This window comes from Acomys minous (genome assembly GCF_964271855.1).
Source record: "Acomys minous genome assembly, chromosome: 2".
Classification (NCBI taxonomy): Eukaryota; Metazoa; Chordata; class Mammalia; order Rodentia; family Muridae; genus Acomys; species Acomys minous.
In genome coordinates this window covers 124,563,457-124,583,119 of record NC_140484.1, presented here as the reverse complement: position 1 = coordinate 124,583,119, position 19,663 = coordinate 124,563,457, and the positions used below count along the sequence as shown (strand labels likewise).

The 19,663-nt window shown below is 38.6% G+C and overlaps 1 protein-coding gene across 30 annotated transcripts in view; it reads right to left on the bottom strand.

The window, feature by feature from the left end:
* DLG2 (discs large MAGUK scaffold protein 2) overlaps nucleotides 1-19,663 on the bottom strand; it is a gene marked incomplete at its 3' end in the record, with an annotated part of 1,901,401 nt that overhangs the window by 681,859 nt on the left and 1,199,879 nt on the right. For 2 of the 30 annotated variants that reach the window (XM_084767709.1, XM_084767711.1), the window contains exon 1: nucleotides 8,394-8,618. The exons of 26 other annotated variants lie outside the window; for them this stretch is intronic. In XM_084767709.1, the coding sequence (XP_084623835.1) occupies nucleotides 8,394-8,516 (123 nt within the window). In that variant the 5' untranslated portion in view covers nucleotides 8,517-8,618. Of the gene's footprint in view, nucleotides 1-8,393; nucleotides 8,651-19,663 lie in introns of those variants that run through there. 2 more of the 30 variants (XM_084767712.1, XM_084767704.1) reach the window with 2 other exon arrangements.

Genomic DNA, 19,663 nt, shown 5'->3' with positions numbered 1-19,663 from the left:
AAAACAATCCACTGTCTTCCTTCACTCCTACTAATCATAATTTTATGCTAAATCATACACTGTTTGAAACATAGATGAAGTCATGCAGAAAGCTGTAAAATATTTCACACCTAAAATAAATCTTTTGTGTGAGAGGAAGTTCTAGAAGAGACAAGAGGAATTGTGAGTCTGCTGCTGTGCAATTGTTATTGATCACGATGTGCTCATGTCTGTGGTGGGTCTGCGAGCCTTGCCTCTGAAAGTCAGCACTCAGGAGGACTGACAACAGGAACAGAGTAGAGATTATTTTTGGTTTTATTTTTCATCTTACAATTGTAATAATGCTAATCACTTAATGATCCATCCTATTTCCATTTTGCTTCAAGATTAATACCCTGCTTGGAATCAGTTTCAATGAAGAAAATCATTAAGAATATATAAGAAATAAATGATGCTATTTAGAACACAGAGGTTTGCAAGATGCTGCTGGCTGGCATTTGTTGGTAGCAGAGAAGATATTGAGCAGATGTCCTTGCACATTGTCATTTAATAAGCAATGGACTCTTTGTTCTTCAAGCCAAGAGACTACAAATTTCTAGGACTGAAATGCCAACCAGTTCCTGGTCCTGCAGCTGCCTTAGTTTCCCAGGGTAGGACCATGTTTTTCTTGGCTCCTTAATTTTGCACAGGCTTTCTAAAGGTCAGCTATTCTGTATGTAATACAAAGGCTTTTCTTGCTTGACTCACCTATTAGCTTGGGCTTCAACAACATTTCAGGTTAAAATGAAGGAATATTGGGGCCAGGGATATAGCTTAATTGCTCAAGTGCTTATTGTGTGAGCATGGAGGACTGAGTCTAACACTCAGAACTCATGTAAAATCCTCAGGAGCAATGGTACTCTTTTGGAATTTCTGACCTGGGAGGGTAGACATAGGAGGATCCCTAGGACTCAGGCCCAGTCAACCTAACAGAATGAGTGAGTGTCAGGCCAGTGAGAGACCTTGACTCAAAAACAAGGGAGAGAGAGTGTTGTGAGGAATCATACCTGAGGCTGAGCTCACACTTTCATGTTCATTTGTACACACTTGCATCCACAGGTGCACCCACACATGAATGTGTATGTAGGTGCACATAGAGAAAAATTTCCAGAAATTAGAGATGAATGATGCTTTTCAGGCTAAAGTTATTTTCTTTCTGCATTTGCAGCATTGTGTGTTCATTAAAATGCAGCCATACACACACTGGGACCTCAGTTTGTTTTACTCACAATGGATACCTATTTTTAAATAGGATATTTGAGGATGTGCATCTTATGACTCCTCTTTATCCACTCCCACTCCCTAGGATGTTTTGGACTGTTTGTTTTCATACCACAGCGCATGGACCCAATAACTCTTCTCTCACCAAGAGCTTCCAGGATTATTGGAGCTTGGTCACGTCACCTAACTCTCTAACTTACATCAAAGTTCAGGCCAACTATTAAGGGTTAGATGATTTCTGGGCTTAATTATGCCTGTTTTGCAATATTATTAAAGTGTTAATACAAACACTTTCCAATAGTAATCAAACAGGTGTTAAGCGGGGCGTGGTGGCACACGCCTTTAATCCCAGCACTCGGGAGGCAGAGGCAGGCAGATCGCTGTGAGTCTGAGGCCAGTCTGGTCTACAAAGTGAGTCCAGGACAGCCAAAGCAACACAGAGAAACCCTGTCTCAAAAAAGTAAAAAAAAAAAAAAGACACTTCGCTTTTTATGATGTTGTTGTCAGATTGAATTAACCTCTCTGAAATTTCTAGTCTTATTTAAATGAATTGTGATATTTAGGCAATCTCAATACAATGAAAAGGCATTGCATATTATCTGAATGGACTATGTAACTTGTGAAAGCAGATGTTACTTGGGACAACACTAACATTTCAACAGCATTCATAAGAATGGTGGTAACCCTGACTGAGTACGGTATCTGTTTAAGAACTATCCTGAGAGTTTAACTCACATCTCAGTAAACCTCAAAGAATGCTACAACAGTGTGGTAGTTAGATTGGTATAGGATAAATCCAAGGTTCCGAGTCTGAGTAAATCAGCCAAGCTATTAAGCTGCAGAGCAAAGATTAGGCCCACCAAAGATTAGGTCCGAAACCTAGCCAGAGCTATGACTCAGACAAGTCAGTACACCAGACAGAGAGTCTAGAGGTGTTTGATCTACTGGAATATTTCTGCTCCTAGACATATCAGCTTTCTGTAATGAAAACTAATTGACTTTCTAGTTTTTTGAAAGTTGTAACAAGAAGGACACTCTAAAGAAGATAGGTCTGGCTGGTAGTCCCAATTGAAGAAGCAACACGCCGACTAACAGCATTGGTAGAGTAAACTTTTAGTGTCTATACAAGTTACAAATGAGCGATTTCTATATTTTCAGCATGTAGGAATCTGAAGCAAGAGGATTTTAAGTAAAGAGCAGCCTATGCATTATGGAGAGACCCAGCCCTTCCAAAATCAAAGCAAAGCTGAGAGGATGTGGAGAGATGGCTCTTACCCACAGTACTGGACCCTGACTGACTGCATTGTAACCTTGGTTCCTACTCGTATTCTGTTTATTATATCTGGTTCCAATGCAGGCAAGTTTCACCGAGGTGTTAAAGCAAAGAATAGGGAAATGTGACTAGCCTATCTGGGAGAAAAGAATACATTTTAAACAGACAGATATACTACTTTCTTTGGCTAGGAGGCTATTGAAAGAAAGGAATCCAAAAAATTGGAATTCCCCAGGAACCTTCTTCTGAGAGGAGTCTGAAGCTCTACAGGCACCCAGAGGAAGAGCTTTTCTCCTGGATAAAAATTTGTAATATAATTTGTCAGAGGACCTTATAGGGCACACTAGCTTTACAGCAAGCACTTGGGCCTGAGACAGTGGTGGGCAGAGGACCACACTTTGCTTCCATTGCTTCATTATGTATATCTCTTGTTTCTCTTGTTTTCTATTGAAACCCTTCCTTCCAGTCAGGACCCCAAAGATAGATAGATGATAGATAGGTAGATGATAGACAGACAGATAGATAGATAGATAGATAGATAGATTTTGTGTGTGTGTGGTGTGGATTGGGGGAGAAAGTGTCATTAGACCTCTGACTTCTTAATGTGGTCACCTTGAACAAATCATTTTCTTTCTACTTTTCATTATTTAAATAAAAAGACAAATGGCATTTCTTTTGCATATTTGCACACTAAATAAAAATATTTAACTGAAGCCTTGGGCATTAATAGTTCCTTTTAAAAGTATCATCTCAAGGCAGGTTCTGATGTACATTATTTTAAATTCTGTTTCCCTACTAGAGGAAACTTCTATTGTTAACTCTGAACAACTTATTTACTTGTTTTTGCTGTAACAAATACTTTTCGGGCTCTGACTTCGCAGTCTCCAGAGTGTGGGAGGCATGTGGGAATGGCTGAGTACAGAGTTTACTCTGTTGTACAATACCACATATCTGTACCAATACCCTGGAATTGTTGAGTTAATACAAATTCTGTACAATGAGCAATATTGGAATACAGGGGAGGCATTCTGTATCAAGTGTCATTATGTCTGTGTGCATGCAAATTACACACCTGAGGTAGAGAAGAGGTAGAGATTTTGTTGTATTTTTGTTTTATTTAAAAGCAAAAGGTAGTACTTCCTGACACTTTATCAGCAATCTCTGAAAGTTCCCAGTATTACACTGCTGTAAGTATGTGGGTCACTTCTAGTTAAATGTCTCCCCCATCTTAACTGAATTTCTCTGTAGATTAAGTCTCATCTTTATTTCTTTAACATTAGGAATTCGTTTAATGACTTTGTGCACATTCCTCAGAAAGTACTAGACTAAAAATCAGGGTATTACTAAACAGAATAGGAAGTGAGGACAAGAAGAATAAAATAGAAAAACGGATGCAGAAGGATGCACGATTATGCATCAAGTAATATTTAGAATTTAGGGAGGACAAAACACACTTGGAACACCATGATCTAGGACTGGAAGCCATCACAGAACAAATGCTATTTAGAGCTGACCTAAGCAGGCCTAAAGAAGAGCCAGCAGCAGCTAAGGGAAGTCATCCTGGAGCTGAGAAGGCAGATTTTCAGACTACACAGACAAGAAGGATCACTTCCTCTTCTTCATCTCATCACTGATTAAATTGGCACTTCTCATGGGCTAATCAGTCACTACAGATTCACTTAGCAAACAGCTTGTTTTAGGCAGTATAGTACACAGGAAGAGAAAAGAAACACATGGTCTTGCCACGTGACTCACAGGGTCATGGGAGCGGGCGGAGGAGAAAGCCATTGACTACTTACGGTACAAAACACAAAATCTGAGAAAGAAAAAAGTATCAGGACAAGAAGTGGGCTGGGTGCTAGGAGGTCAGGACCTCTGGTCTTACTGGCTATTTGATTTTGAGAAGGACCCTGTCTCTGCTGCCTGCCTCTCTTGGAAGTGATGACGGCCGTGTCATCTCACAGAGAAGCTTACCCGGGTCTCCACTCGGTGTTCGTCAGGGCTTCTAAAGAGGGAAAAGGAGCTCCACGTGAGGTCAGGCTTGTGGGAATGCATGTGGGGAGGATGTGAGTCACTTCTGGGATGACAGGATCTCACACTGAGGCCCAATTATTTCAATTTGACTTGCTCATCTTTTCTCTCGCCTTGTTCTCTCTTTGCCCTCTGCAATTTACCCCTGCCTCACTGGTCACTCACTGGCAAGCGTTACAAGATTGTCTGTTAGTCAGTACAGGAAGCCAGTTGAGGTACTTTGAATGTACTGGGATGGGAGGAGGAAAGAGGTATGACTGTCGAGGAACTTGAACTGAGAACAAACAATATTGAACTAGATGAATAAATACCATTGCACGTGGTCTTTAATTAATAAAAGCCTAGTGTCTAGTAGTTAGATGGGTAGATACAAAGCACTAATAACCTATGGAATCCCAGAATGAACAGCTTTACTAAGTCCCAACGTGATGACTAGCGTAAAGGAAAACAACAGTGCAGGAAGAGACAGTGAGAACCATTTAGTCCAGAGGCTATGAAGTCTCTTAAGAAGTGATAGCACCCAGCAGAAATGTAAGTATCTGTTTGTGCCTTTATCTTGGGCCCAGAATAGTGCCTGGAAGATAGATACCAGGGGCTCCAGAACAAGAGCATGAGCTCAACAAACTGATAAGTAAATAAAAACACAGACACATCTTTATGAAACAGAACTCCTAGCTATTGGGCTACTTCATAAATGTATGGAATCATTTTAACAAAACACAAAAGCCTCAGATTTGTCTGATACCCAGAGATACTAGAAGATGCCCCAAAGCTCTATGATAGATTGAGTTACTAAGATTTTATGGAAGATGTTTACTCCCATTTGCATTCAATATTTATTAGATTACATGGGCCAAACACTTAATACTGAAAGACATGGGGGGAAATCTTTGTTGTTACTTTGAACTCAGGGCCCCATTGGGTCCAGCAGATGAACTTACAGAAACTGACTTGATTTCTATTTCATCACTATAGGCATGGTCTGATTTGTGAATCAATGTTGAAATGGAAGAGTGTCACAGTTTGGTTTCCATCTTCTCTGAAAACTATTCTTGAGTTATATGATACGGGTATTGACTGGTCCAAGTTCATTGTCACCATGGTGAATTTCAGACTGTATGGGAGTAGACTATATTATAGTTTTAGATTATACATCAGGGCTGTTATTAGTCCACAGAACGGTATTGACTGAGATCCCCTGTATAGTCAGCACATGTGAGAAATCATCCGGAACATCTACGACCCAGACCATTCTCATCACTTGCGCAGAATCCACACAGTCACTGTGCACACAGGCAAGAGCATTTACCTGCTTGGGAGCTGTTCAGGCCAGTTTCCCTGACATCAGCACAACTGATATGCATCTGTACTTCTCATACAACATTAATTTCAAAAACATTTAACTTAAAATTGTTAGGATTATTTTTGTGGGGGACAATTATCTGAGCCCAAACAAACAGTCATTTCTTTAATATGACAGAACCAGCACAGGATTGTAATTTATCCTAAACAGTGAAGGTTATCATTAAGCTGAAATGCCATATGTAATTATATATATACATGTATGCAAATACATACATTTATGTATAAGTACACATATAAGTATATAAGATACAAATCACAAGCCTATAGAGTATATATAGTTGGGGACAGGGTCATTTTTTTTAAGGTCTAAAATTGATCAAACTAAATTGAGGCTTTACCTATACATCTATCTATCTATCTATCTATCTATCTATCTATCTATCTATCATCTATCTATTATTTATTTATTTTACATTTCAAAACAGCATTTCTCTGTGTAGCCTTGGCTGACCTGCATTCCCTGTATAGACCAGGCCGGCCTTGAACTCACAGAGATCCTCCTGCCTCTGCCTCTGCCTCCCCGAGTGCTGGGATTACAGGTGTGTTGATGCTCAATTTAAACTTCACTATCTTAACTTATAATTTTAAAATTAGCCACAGTTTCTTAAAGTATTTTTCACAAATTGTGATGGTATACATTTACTAAATCTTTGGAGGTATTAGAAGGTGTCTGAAGCATTAGAAATTTCCCAGTAGCTTCACACCAAAATGACACTTTGTGTGTTTTTGTGTACGTGCATACTAGCAGATTTTGGCAACAGATAGAGTAGAAGACAGAGTAGCTCATGAGACATCAGAAGTGACTTGACAGCTGTGTTCTACATAGGAACATTTTCCATGTATTAAGGTATAACTGTTTGTGCCACTATATTTTCTGCAATGGCCAGATAAAGAATTTTTTTGACTACACTGGTTCAGATATAAATAATTTTATGAGGTTCCGTATAAACAAAATTACTGATAAAGTGCCATGAAGCAACTTGAACTTCCTAATTTTGAATTAGATTTTCCTCGGATGCTCACCAAGCATTCTTTGTGTGTCAGGCACCGTGTTAAACTCTGAGACTAGATGAATCTGTGGAGTCACAGATTTCAAGATAGAAAAACAGAAAATAAGCAAATATCAGTTTCTTTTTCTAACTTTCCTTTTCACCTCTCTCTGGGAAATTACAAAATATCAGGAAGACCAAGAATAAAATACATAAATATGTTTGATGATACATTAGTGGTTTGTACTAGCAGCCATGAACGGGGAAAGCAATATGTCTAAGAGACCATTGCCTAAAAGTAAGTACTAGAGGTCCTTGGGGAATATCAAAGTTTTTTTGATAAAACAAAGAAAGATGAGTTTGACAACCATAGAAACAAACAATGTACTTGTTTCAGTTCAAGACAGAATCGTCCTAACTTCATATGGTCCTGAGAACTTCTAAACACCCTTTTAAAATCTTTTACAGAGACTCTGTCTTATGCTGTTGGTATTCAGGATGAGCCTATAGTCATCCAATAAGAGCCCAGAATTCAAATAGGGGAAACCCATATATGGCAGTCTTTGAAACATTCAAGTGATTTTTAAAATGCAGAGAAAATCATGATTATGTTCAATATGACAAGCTTGAGAGTAATCTGATCTTTAAAAAAAAATTTGGATTTTTCCCTTGTTGAAAGAAGCATATCTCTTGAGTTCCTATGCCAGAAGAAATATATTTTATTGGAGGAAGTTTGTCATGACTTTTAATAAGGGTTACTTTTAAATAACTTTCCATCATTCTTCATTTGTTATCTTAAAATGTCAATACCACATTAAATCAACTTTAATCCTCTTCTGCTATCTAGTGTTCAAGTCACCTCACTTATCAAATCTGATCAACCTCATCCCCCTTGCTGTATAAATTGCAAGAATAGAAATTATTTCTACAAGATGGAACAAGAAAAACTCATTTATTAAGTAACTTTGTATATCTATAGATCCTTTCAGGCTTGTTTACAGATATGTAAGCATAGCATCACTACTGAAGAAATGATTACACTTCTTAAGAGAGCCTATAATGTGGGCTTTACTCAAATCAGACTAGGACACAAAATTGAAAGCTAACTGATAGTCTTTGATCTGTCTATGGAACCCACCTGCAAAAGATATTCAAGCTACACAGAGTACTTTTTGTGTAAAATCAAGTAACTTCGAATATCAGTGCAAGAAATATCAGTACTATATTCATCTTTAGTGCATGCCACTATTAGAAGATACCATCCCCATGGCAATAATTTGGACCACTGTTATTCTTTCTCACTGATCAATATGTGACCTTATCAAGAATCCAGAATTCATACAAAGTAAACAGGAACAGACATGCATTTATCCATAGCAAGGAATTCAGAGATAATACATCCTTAAATATACAGAATGCCTTTCTTTCTAACATGACAAGAATGAAGGCGATAAATAAAAGAATCCCTAAGTAAGTAAGTAAGGCATTTTCCTTACCGGAATGAAAGCGTGTTGCATAGCTTCTTCACATTGTTTTAAAGAAGCGATCGTATCCCACAGAAGCTGATAATTTTCAGCTCGGGAAACACTTGGCCGTTGCATATTGAAAGCTGGTAACATTCAAACTGAGCTCAAAGAACCCAGTTGAAGAAGGGGAAAAAAAAAAAAGAACCCTGCAGATCTGTTACATAAACTTCTTAATTAGATCGGCTACACAAACTGCTATCTTAAGACTTTAAAAAAAAAAAGTTAATCAGAACATTTCTTTGGGGGGATAACTGGGCGTGACTTGAACAGAGACAGATGTTTTCATTGGGAAGTATTTTCATTCCCACACTTGTGAAAAGCGAAATGCAATCCCATCAGTGTTCCCCTGTCTTCATATGGGTCTGGCAAAACCACACATACCATAAGTGTGTGGGGGGAAAGAAGTAGGAGGAAGAGAGTGGTGAAAAATACTTCTACCACAAGCTATGGGTGGCAGGCCACAGAGGCAGAATCTGAGTGAAAGCTAGTAAAATGGCAGCAAATGGACAATATACACACATTTATGTATGTAGCCAGGTACCAGTGCTTGTGTGCTAGGTGAGAGATACACACCCACTCACACTGTCTTTATCTCCAGCTCTTGTCTAAGTTAAGATATAGAAATATATAATTCTTTTGCAGTGTATTATCACCTTACCACACCCCAAGTTGCTTATCTGAGATTATCCCTTAAGGTCTAGTCAGAAAGCTTACGATAATCAAATAAGGGCAGCTGGATATTTTAGGATTTAAAAGTATGGATTTAGAAGAACTTTGTGCTGCTTATGCATAGGGAGACAGTCATATTTGCTTCTTGTTTTAGATAGCATTCACAGAGATAATATAAGGAGAGCCAGGGCTTCGTGTATTCTTGGGACCTATGTATGGGTGGTCTGCACAGAGCTAGAATTTTTTAATTCCAAAGAAACATATCGGTGTACTTTAATGACAAACAACAAACAGTCACTAAACACAATATGAATAGACTTTCAAGATATATTGTAGTCTGATTTTCCTTCCCTAAAGACAGCAGCCTGCCACAGTCCCTACAGCCTTTAAGGGATCGCTGAGGTAGGGTGAAAGCATTCTGAAGAAAGTGCTGAGCAAGTTGTAGCAAGATGGGAAGGAACACAGATGCTCAAAGCCAGTTTCACAGCCAACAGTGACAATGTTTATTGACGCATTGTGAGAGGAGAGAGGCAAATGGAGGAAAATATATCACACAACAATTACACTGCACATTCAATTGACCTAAAAATCCCAAAGCATGGAAAGCAAGGTGTGAGTGTAGGAAGGAGCCAGAGAGCACAAATGAAAGATTTCTGCTGTATTATTTTTGGAAGACCTGCATGATTTGGGTTACCTAGTTTTTTCTGCCTTTGTACTCTGGTGATGGTGCGTTTGTTCATAATAATGACCTTGTAGTATAAAAGTCCCCCAAACTGATACCTGGACTTTTCTTATCTCGTCTACATTGTGGGTTCTTTAAAATTTTAAACTGAAGGAACTGGAGTTACAATTGACCTTTCAGGAATTTCTACCTGGGCTAACTGGTAAGAAGATTGTTTTACTTAGTACCGTGCGTGTACATCATAAGGCTGTTGCCATCAGACAGGCTGCTTTTCAAAATCAATTCAGCCAACCTTTTCTTTTCCTCATTCATGGTGTTCTGTTCCGCTCACACCCACAGTCCCTCCCCTGCTTTTATCCCTGCCCTTATCCACTCCCATCTGCCCCAGTCACATGCTGCTGTTTCAAACACCATCGGCCGGCCAGCCCACAACTTCCTGAAAATATTCTCTCACTAGTAAGGGTTCTGGATTTCTCAGGAAGTGACTGGAACATAAATGCTTATGTTTTTAAAGGCATCTTCCAAAATCCTAACCTATCTTTTCTAATTTCCTTGAGCAAAACAGGGCCATAATCTCAGAGTGCTCTTTCTGAATCCAATTCATGCCTTTTGCTAAACAGACCTCATCCATACGTTGACCAGAAGCTACCAAAAGATGCTGTTTTTCTTAATCTTTGAATACAAAATGCTAGAGAACTCAGTCTACCTGTAAAAAGTAAAGACAAAATGTTCTTCAAGTCTCTATTAACACAGTTATACACTTGTTTTACATCCAAGTGAAGCATTTCCTGTGTCTAATGTTTTGTGATAACTATTTGAGCAACGGACATATAAAAATTTGCATCCATTCTTAAGGAATACTAAGTGCAATAGAAAGAATGAACGATTGGTACAAACAAGAAGGCAAGCCTAAAATCTAAATAGTAAAGGACAGGTATGAACTAATTTCATCACAATGAAAACCCAAATAAAACATCTATGAGGAGATCAGAAGAGGCTCATGAAGATCCTGCACCTAACTAGAGCTTGAAGGAAGAAATAGAATATGCAAAGGCAGGTTGGTGAAAGAGACAACAGAAGGGTGAGAAGTGGGACAGGGTGAAAAGGGGACATTGATAATGTTCAGAAGGAATGTGACACCATGAAGGGAAAACCTGAACCAAGCCCTATAGGCATAACATTGAGATTGGAGCCATGACTATTGTTAATTTTTAAAATTTACTTAATTAATTTATTCAGATTACATCTTAATTGTTATCCCATCCCTTGTATTCACCTGTTCCTCCCTACCTCCTGCTTTCACCCTATTCCCCTCTCCTGTGTCAGTGACCTAGGAGGACCTCATCTACCACTATATGATCATAGGCTATCAAGTCTCATCTTGGTAGCCTGTCTATCCTTTCTCTGAGTGCCACCAGGCCTCCCCACCAAGGGAAGTGGTCAAATATGGGGCACCAGAGTTTGTGTCAGAGTCAGTTCCCGCTCTCCACTCAAGCGTGGAGAACTCAAGTGACACCATTTGCTGGCGAGGAAGTAGAGAAAGGGGAACACTCCTTTATTGCTGGTGGGAGTGCAATCTTGGACTATTATTATTATTTTTAAAGTTAAGTTTTTTTAAAGTTTAAAAATTATCTTTATTTGTGAGAATACATAAATACACACACACACATATATTATTTCTAAAGATGATCACATCTAGCTCCATTTCTATCTTCCAACTTCCATGATACCTCCTGAAAGGCATCCTCCTCCCAAATGCAGGTCTCTGTTTTTAAATAGCCCACTAAGCCCAGTTAGTGCTGCCCAGTGTATCACATACAAAGAGATGTGCACTTAAGTACTTTCTGCTGGTTTGTGGTTTCACTATGGTTGCATGACAATCATTCTTGTAGTAAAAAATGAAGTAATGGAGCCTGGATTAATTCTTTCAAGCAAAATAACCCAAACCAGGACCAATTGTCTGAATGACAAGATTTCAATGATGGACATAAAATGGCAAGTAGTAATGAACTCCAAGAGAAAGAAAGAAGGTGTCGCTTCTTCAACCTCCTCCTACAGATGAAACTTGCACACATCATAGAGGGGAAGGTGGTTGTAGCCCAGTGTACTTATATTTTTAAAAAGTGGATTTTAAAAAGAGGAAAAGCAGAAAGGAAAAGTGGAGAAGTAAATTATTATAGTCATAGATACCAGTGCTTTCTCTGAATAACTCAAGTAGACTGAAAACCTGGAAGGCCTAGAGAAAACCAACTATACATTTGAGCTAATGTAGCTCAGTATGATACATACAGTAGCCTTTGCTAGTCTTGTCATATTCTGTTTTTTTTAACCCAAGATTGTTTTTATTTTTATTTTTATTTTTTCTCCTTTATTAATTTATTCTTGTTACATCTCAATGGTTATCCCATCCCTTGTATCCACCCATTCTTCCCTCCCTCCCATTTTCCCCTTATTCCCCTCCCCTATGACTGTTCCTGAGGGGGATTACCTCCCCCTGTATACGTTCATAGGGTATCAAGTCTCTTCTTGGTAACCTGCTGTCCTTCCTCTGAGTGCCACCAGGTCTCCCCCTCCAGGGGACATGGTCAAAGGTGAGGCACCAGAGTATGTGAGAAAGTAATATCCCACTCTCCACTCTACTGTGGAGAGTGTTCTGTCCATTGGCTAGTTATTCACACATTCTTTTCAAATATTGTGTATTATTTTCCAAGAGTGGATATATTATGGAAAAATGTTTCTCATGGTGTGTGTGTGTTTGTGTGTGTGTGTGTATGTGTGTGTGTGTGTGTGTGTGTGTCCATATACTAGAGACTGAGATGGAATCTAGGGACTTTCTAATGCCATGTCAGTACTATACCATTAAGTAATAGCCCAGTTTTAAAGAATAAATATCAAGAGTTTATTACTGTAATATGACATAGTTTGAAAATTAACTCATAGATCTAACACAATCCCAACCTAAATACCAGAAGTAACAAGAAACCTTTAAAAAGGAAAATAAAAACCAAAGGAATAAAAACCAATACCATTGTCTTGCTATGTAGATATATAGATGGCAGATCTTCAACAAAGGCACAGGACCATTCAATGGAGAAAAGACAAACTTTTAAAAATAATGATATTTGAAATACTGGTGATCCAATATGCAAAATAACAAACTTTAATCTACATGTAATCTTTCAAATGGATTATACATCTACATAATAATCGTAAATAAAGTGTCCAAAAGAAAATGTAAGGGAATATTGTCAGGACATGGATTAGGTATAATATCTAAAACACAATCCAAGAATAAAGGAAAAATTGATAATTAAAAGTTACTGTTACTAAAAACAGTTTTAAAGAAATATACTATGGGTTTAAAACAACAACAACAACAACAACAACTGTAATGATACAATAACTTCTAATGGCATTCTGCTCTACTCATAGATCAGTGCCCTGCTCAGCTGTCATCAGTTACTCTTTCTCCTGCTACAGATGGGAAGAAATACAGACTCACAGCCAGACAAAAAGCAGAGAGTGAGAGACCTTGGAACACTCAGCCCTAAATAGGTTGTCTCTATCAAATCCCTTTCCTCAGAGCTTATGGAACCCCACAGAAGAGAAGGCAGGCAGCAAGATTGTAAGAGCCAGAGGAGAAAGGACACCAAGAAAACAGAACCCTCTAAACCAACATGATCAAAGCTCATGTGACCTCACAGAAACTGAAGCTGCATGGACAGGGCATTCACGAATCTGCATGGGTCCTCAGCATATAAACTATGGCTTCAGGTTTAGTGTTTTTATAAGATTTGTGAGTGTGCAAACGAGTGGATTCATGTGCCTTCTCTTGGGTTCTTTTTCTTTTTGAAAAAGAAATCTTGTCCAACTTATATGTGATGGCTTTGTTTTATCATATTATATTTTCTTTAATTGAACTTTATTATTATCTCTTAGAAGTCTCTTCTAATGAAAGACAGAAAGGGAGGAGATCTGGATGGAAGAGGAGGTGTGGACAGACTAGGAGGAGTAGAGGGAGAGGAAAATGTAATCAGGCTATGTTATGAGAGAGAAGAATAGATTTCAATAAAAGAGAGAAAAAGAAAGAAACAGGCAAGCAACTGAATGCAAGAAAATACTTGGAGTCATATATTTGATGATGGACGTATCTATAATGTAGACAGAGAAACTCAAAATGCAAATTCTGAATAAAAATAAAATAGTAAAATTAAAATAAGAAGCTCTGAATAGATAATTCAACCTTGTAGATATACAATCATCATATAAGCACAGGACGGTGATGAAGAAAATAAGTTATTATGCAAAGTGTAATTGAATCCATGGTCAAGTATTGTGACATGCCTAGTGAAATAACTACTAATGAAAGCTGTAGAGTTTTGGAATTCTAATACATTGTGCGACTGTATAATGGCACAAGCTCTTTAGAATGGTTGAGTGCTCATTCAGGACTTACATGTAACCCTTCTCTGTAAGTTAAGCATTCTACTCTTTGAAAGCATTTATGCAAGATGAATAAATATGAGCAATCCGAATGTTACAAATATTTATAGTTATTTTGGTTTTAACACCCCTAAAATAAATAGTATCACTACAAGTTAGCAGACAAACATTTTGTGTCCTACTCACACAGAATACTATTGTGCAACAAGAAGGACTGAACTATTGATAGATGTAACAAAATAGATATATTTCAAAATAATCAAATGGTGAATACCGAGTGAATCCTTTTACATAAAAATTTCAGGCAGGATGACAGAATAGAGAATAGTAGCTGCCTGGGCTCGGGTCAGAGGTGGAAGGAGAGGAAGCTGGATATAGGGATTGGGAAGGTGAATAAAGGAACTTTTAGGGGGGCGATGGGTAAGATCACTGTCTTGAATAAATGGCTGAATGTGTCAAAACTTATCAAGTTGTACCTTGCTGAAGTTATTTTTAAATTTTTCTTTAAATGTTCTTGGAACCATTAGAAAGACTCATACTCCTAAGTTTTTATCCTAAGTGACAGGTTTTTAATCGTATCATGTTATAATCTTATAATTTAAACTTTCTCTCTGGGAACCGTGGTTGGAGAGAGATTTAGGTATCAATGGCCTTCCAGCAGAAGGAGAGCAGAGCGTCCAGACCAGCCTAGTCAGAAGAGCTGAGGGGCAAACTTTGAAACAAGGTGTGTCTCTCTTGGATCAATAGTTTTGTTTTTGGCACTCAGAGGAAGGATAGCAGTTACAAAGAAGAAACTCGATACCCTAAGAGCATATACAGGGGAAGGAGGTCCCCCTCAGTCACAGACATAGGGGAGGGGAGTAAGGGGAAAATGGGAGGGAGGGAGGAATGGGAGGACACAAGGGGTAGGCTAACAATTGAGATGTAATATGAATAAATTAATAAAATAAAGTTAAAAAATAGTTTTGCTTTGACAATCTTTATTTATCTACACAATTAAAGGATCAGACCTCACAAGGCCTCAAGCACCACCCAGTTGTAATATATAGCTATGTAAACACATTCTAACCTTCTGTAATCCCATTTTCCCCTTAACTAAGCACTTCTCAGTGGTCTTAATTTCCAAAAGGCTATGGCCTGCAATATGGAATTCTGAATGACACAGAAGCTAGGACTCTCTCTCCGGGGAAAAAGGCAACTGTCTTGAAGCTACCAACTTAAAATTTCTGGTTGTTCTGCATTACTATCTGAACCAATGTGAGTGTAATAGTGACATTATTAATGGTATTAAAATGACGAAAATACAGCCTGTAATTTTCTCTCTAAAAACTACCTTCTACTACACCCCCATTCCTAATTTACATGAGGAGAAACAGGCTCACAGATGGTAAGGTAACCTGATTCTCTACCTGTGAGTTATGTGAACTAGACGCTGTTATCACTCTGGAGTTCTTACTTCCCAGAAATGCTGGGGATTAAATGAGTTACACTTGCAAAACTGCAGCAGCCCTGATATACAGTAAGTGCTACTGATGTCTATGAAATCAATTTAGTTAATTTAGTAAACAATAGTTCTATGATTAAGGATATTTTTATTTCTTTATAATATATATATATATATATATATATATATATATATATATATATATATTGACCAATGATAGGTAATTATTCTGAACATTATTGGTTCATCTTTCTTAAGTGCTTAGTTCAGAGAACAGAATGCCCCATGTAGGGAGCTATAGTACAGTGCCTGAGAATATATAAGGAATTTGATGGTATTGTTACTATTAGTCGGACCCTATTTTAATATATTCACCAGGATCTCATATATTTAAAACAGTCTACTGTATATTTGGCCATTATTATATATATTTAAAAGGCTGACATCTCAGCTACTTTCTCCAGTTTGAAAGAGTGACCCCCCATTTTGATGATGTTAGGTGTTCATGAATGTACTAGGGTAAAATGGTAAGTGAACTTAATACACACACAGAAATACAGACACACACAAAGGCACACATACAAGCACACACACACACACACATACACACACACACACACACACACACACACACACACATATATATATATATATATATGGAGTTTCTCTATAAATGGATAACAATATCCCTCCTAAGACACTAACGAAAAGAGTTCCATACCAGGATCCAGGATGGGTTACTTTTGTGGAGTTGTTGGCCAGTGAATACTATAGGTCATTGCTAGTGGTATTGATTACCCTCCATAACTTAATGAAAAAACAAATAAACCTAACATTGTTAAGAATATCACTTGAGTCATGGAGTATGGAGAAGTCAAACAAGACACATTGTCTCTACTGGTTTGCTTTTGAAGGGCTGGAAGGCACTATTCACATTACTGGAGAAGAAAAAGTAAAAAGTCAGGATCAGTCTCACCAACCTATGAACCCTATGGGCTATGGTAATGACTGGCCTGACAAGCATGCCCACTGAAACAAGGAAGGCAAGAACATCATGGGTGTAAAACAACCGCCTTCTGATTGGCTTTTTGTTCTGCTCCACAAGATGAAACTTGTATCTGGCACCATTATCAGGTTAAGAAGAAGGGACTAAACAAGTCTTCATAGGACCTTGGGGAGAGCCGAATAGTATCATCCTGCTAAATGGACACAGAGTTAACTTGACTCCTAATACATTACTGTTTTACCTATAGATAAATGGGTCTCTCAACTCTCATCACAGATGTTTGCATTTGCACTTGATGGTGAGTAACACAGAGACCCACAGCTGGCCAAGGTTTAAAGAATAAAAGACTGTGGGATGCTCAGCCCTAAGTGGGACATCTGTATCACACAGCACGTCCCGAAAGACTCAGAGTAGAAAATGTAGGAGCCAGAGGTAGTGAAAAACTACAACGCGACAGTGTCTCCTGGACACAACAGCTTCACATAGGAATGCACAGAAGTTGTGACAGCATGCACAGAAGCTTTGTGAGGCCGAGCCAGACCAAACCCCAACAAAAAGGAAGGGAGATGGCATGAGGTCTCCCCTGATCTGAGAAGCTAATGACAACTGATAACCTCAGGGAGAGGGAGAGCCAATTTTCTTTAAGACTATGATACCTGGTGGGTCTCCCACAGCCTTGTGGAGAGCTACATATCCGCCAGCTTTAGACAAGCCTAGATGGAACTTGATGGATGTTTAAGACAACGAAGATAGAAAAATACAAAGCTTGGTGGGCAGGAAAGGGTGGTGGATTTGGGAGCAGTTGCGGGTAAAGGGTGAAGATGATCAAAATATGTTTTACATAATTCTTTAAAAACTTATTTTAAGAAAAAGTCCCTGAAACTGGCAAAAAAAAAAAATCCTATATTTGCAGCATATGTTGTGATTGGCAATAATTTCTCCTCCCTGCTGCTTCTCTTCTCTGAAGTCACATTAATGGTCCCTTTGCTTATATTCTTGGCCTAGATTTTTTTTTTTAATTTTGAACTGGATGTCTTGTGTGTGCTTGTCATCTCTAGTCAGATATCTCACATATCTTTCAGCCTTCACACTTCAAATGGAACCTTGATTTCTCCCACCCACCAGGTGTGTCCCTTCTTTATCTTCCCCATCTAGTAAACGCCAACTCCTTCCACTTAGTTGCTACAGTGAGGTTCCTTTCTGTCTGAGTACTCGTATCCACTTCATCATGACTTTCTGTGCTTTTCATGGACTGAGTTTACCTGTACCCAATATCCTGTGTCGATTGCCCCTCTGGGTATCAGCCCACAGGCCCATTCCAGTTCTTCAATAAGCAACAGGTTCTTCCTATCTCATTACAGGGGTCAAGCAGGAAAAATTGCTCTAGTCTGTGTTCTTTTGGTGTCTCTGGGGCCTTTCAGAACAGTGATCCTGGGAGGTACCCTGTGCCTGCTACTGAAATTTCCACTTAATAACCCATGTCTGCTGGGGTTAGTACTGGTGTTAGTCATGAAGACAGGGAGTTGAAAGTTCAAGAGAGAACAGCCGATAAGGTTACGGGAAATGAGGGTTTCAGGGTGGGTATATGAGAACTAAGGATGGATGAAGTCTCCTGGTTTTGTTTTGTTTGTTTTTATTTAGGTTTTACTTCTGGCCTGCATGATAGAAGGCTTGGAAATCATTAGATGGCAATACTATCCCTATGCCTAGTTGTAACAACAGATATCACCAAATATCAATAGACATAGCATCATATACAGTTGAGAACTATATTAGCTTTATATGACTTCCAAAACTCTTTTTTTTTTTTTTGGTGACTTTTACAAGGGAGATCTTAACTCTATTTTTAAACTCCCAACTGTATTGCAGCAAACACAAAGTAACTACGTAGTTCATTTGTCTTTTATTTCATATATATTTGTTAAAAATTCAAACAGTAGAGTGGAGAGTGGGGTATGACTTTCTCACGTACTCTGGTGCCTCATATTTGACCATTTTCCCTGGACAGGGAGACCTGGTGGCACTCAGAGGAAGGACAGCAGGTTACCAAGAAGAGACTTGATACCCTATGAGCATATACAGGGGGAGGTAATCCCCCTCAGGAACTGTCATAGGGGAGGGAAATAAGGGGAAAATGGGAGGGAGAGAAGAATGGGAGGAGACAAGGGATGGGATAACCATTGGGATGTAACAAGAACAAATTAATAAAATAATATATATCTTGGAAAAAATTCAAACATACACATTTTGTACATCTGTATCTATGCATGCATGCCTGCATATGTACATGTACTGATGAGTGTACCTATGCATGCACACGTGCATATGTGTGTGTGTGAGCATGCGCGTGCGCGCGCACACTCACACACACACACACACACACACACACACACACACACACTCACACACCTCATATCTGGTATGAGATACTCAATGAATATACAAATGAATTTTATTCTTACGTACACAGTCAGAATCAGAAATTATATGGTTAAACTGAAATAAAAGACACATGGCATGTAAGTAGCTAAGTGAAAAGCCCTGAATCACACATCACTAAGCAAGGGTAAATACTGGCACTTGAGACACAACTCATCAGGGAAAAGCATATAGTATTTTTGCATAGTAGCTAATTTTGGCTCTCAGCACCCATGTCAAGCAGCTCATAACTGCTGATAACTCCAGCTCCAGGAATCTGATGCCTTTTAACTGCATCTGCACACACATACACAAACCAACACACAGCTACTCACATACACACATAATTTTAAAAATGAAAATCATTTTTTTAAATGGTAAATTTGATGGTTAGTTCTTATCATTTTGAGACAGCTACAGTGCCCCAGAAGAGGAAACTTTGAGGAACTGACTCTATCATATTGGCTTGAGAGCATACCTGTGGTGTATTTTCTATAATAACAGTAATGACTGATGTGGGAGGGCCCAGTCCATTGAGAGGGATGCCACCCCTTGAAAGTATCCCCGGTTGTATACCA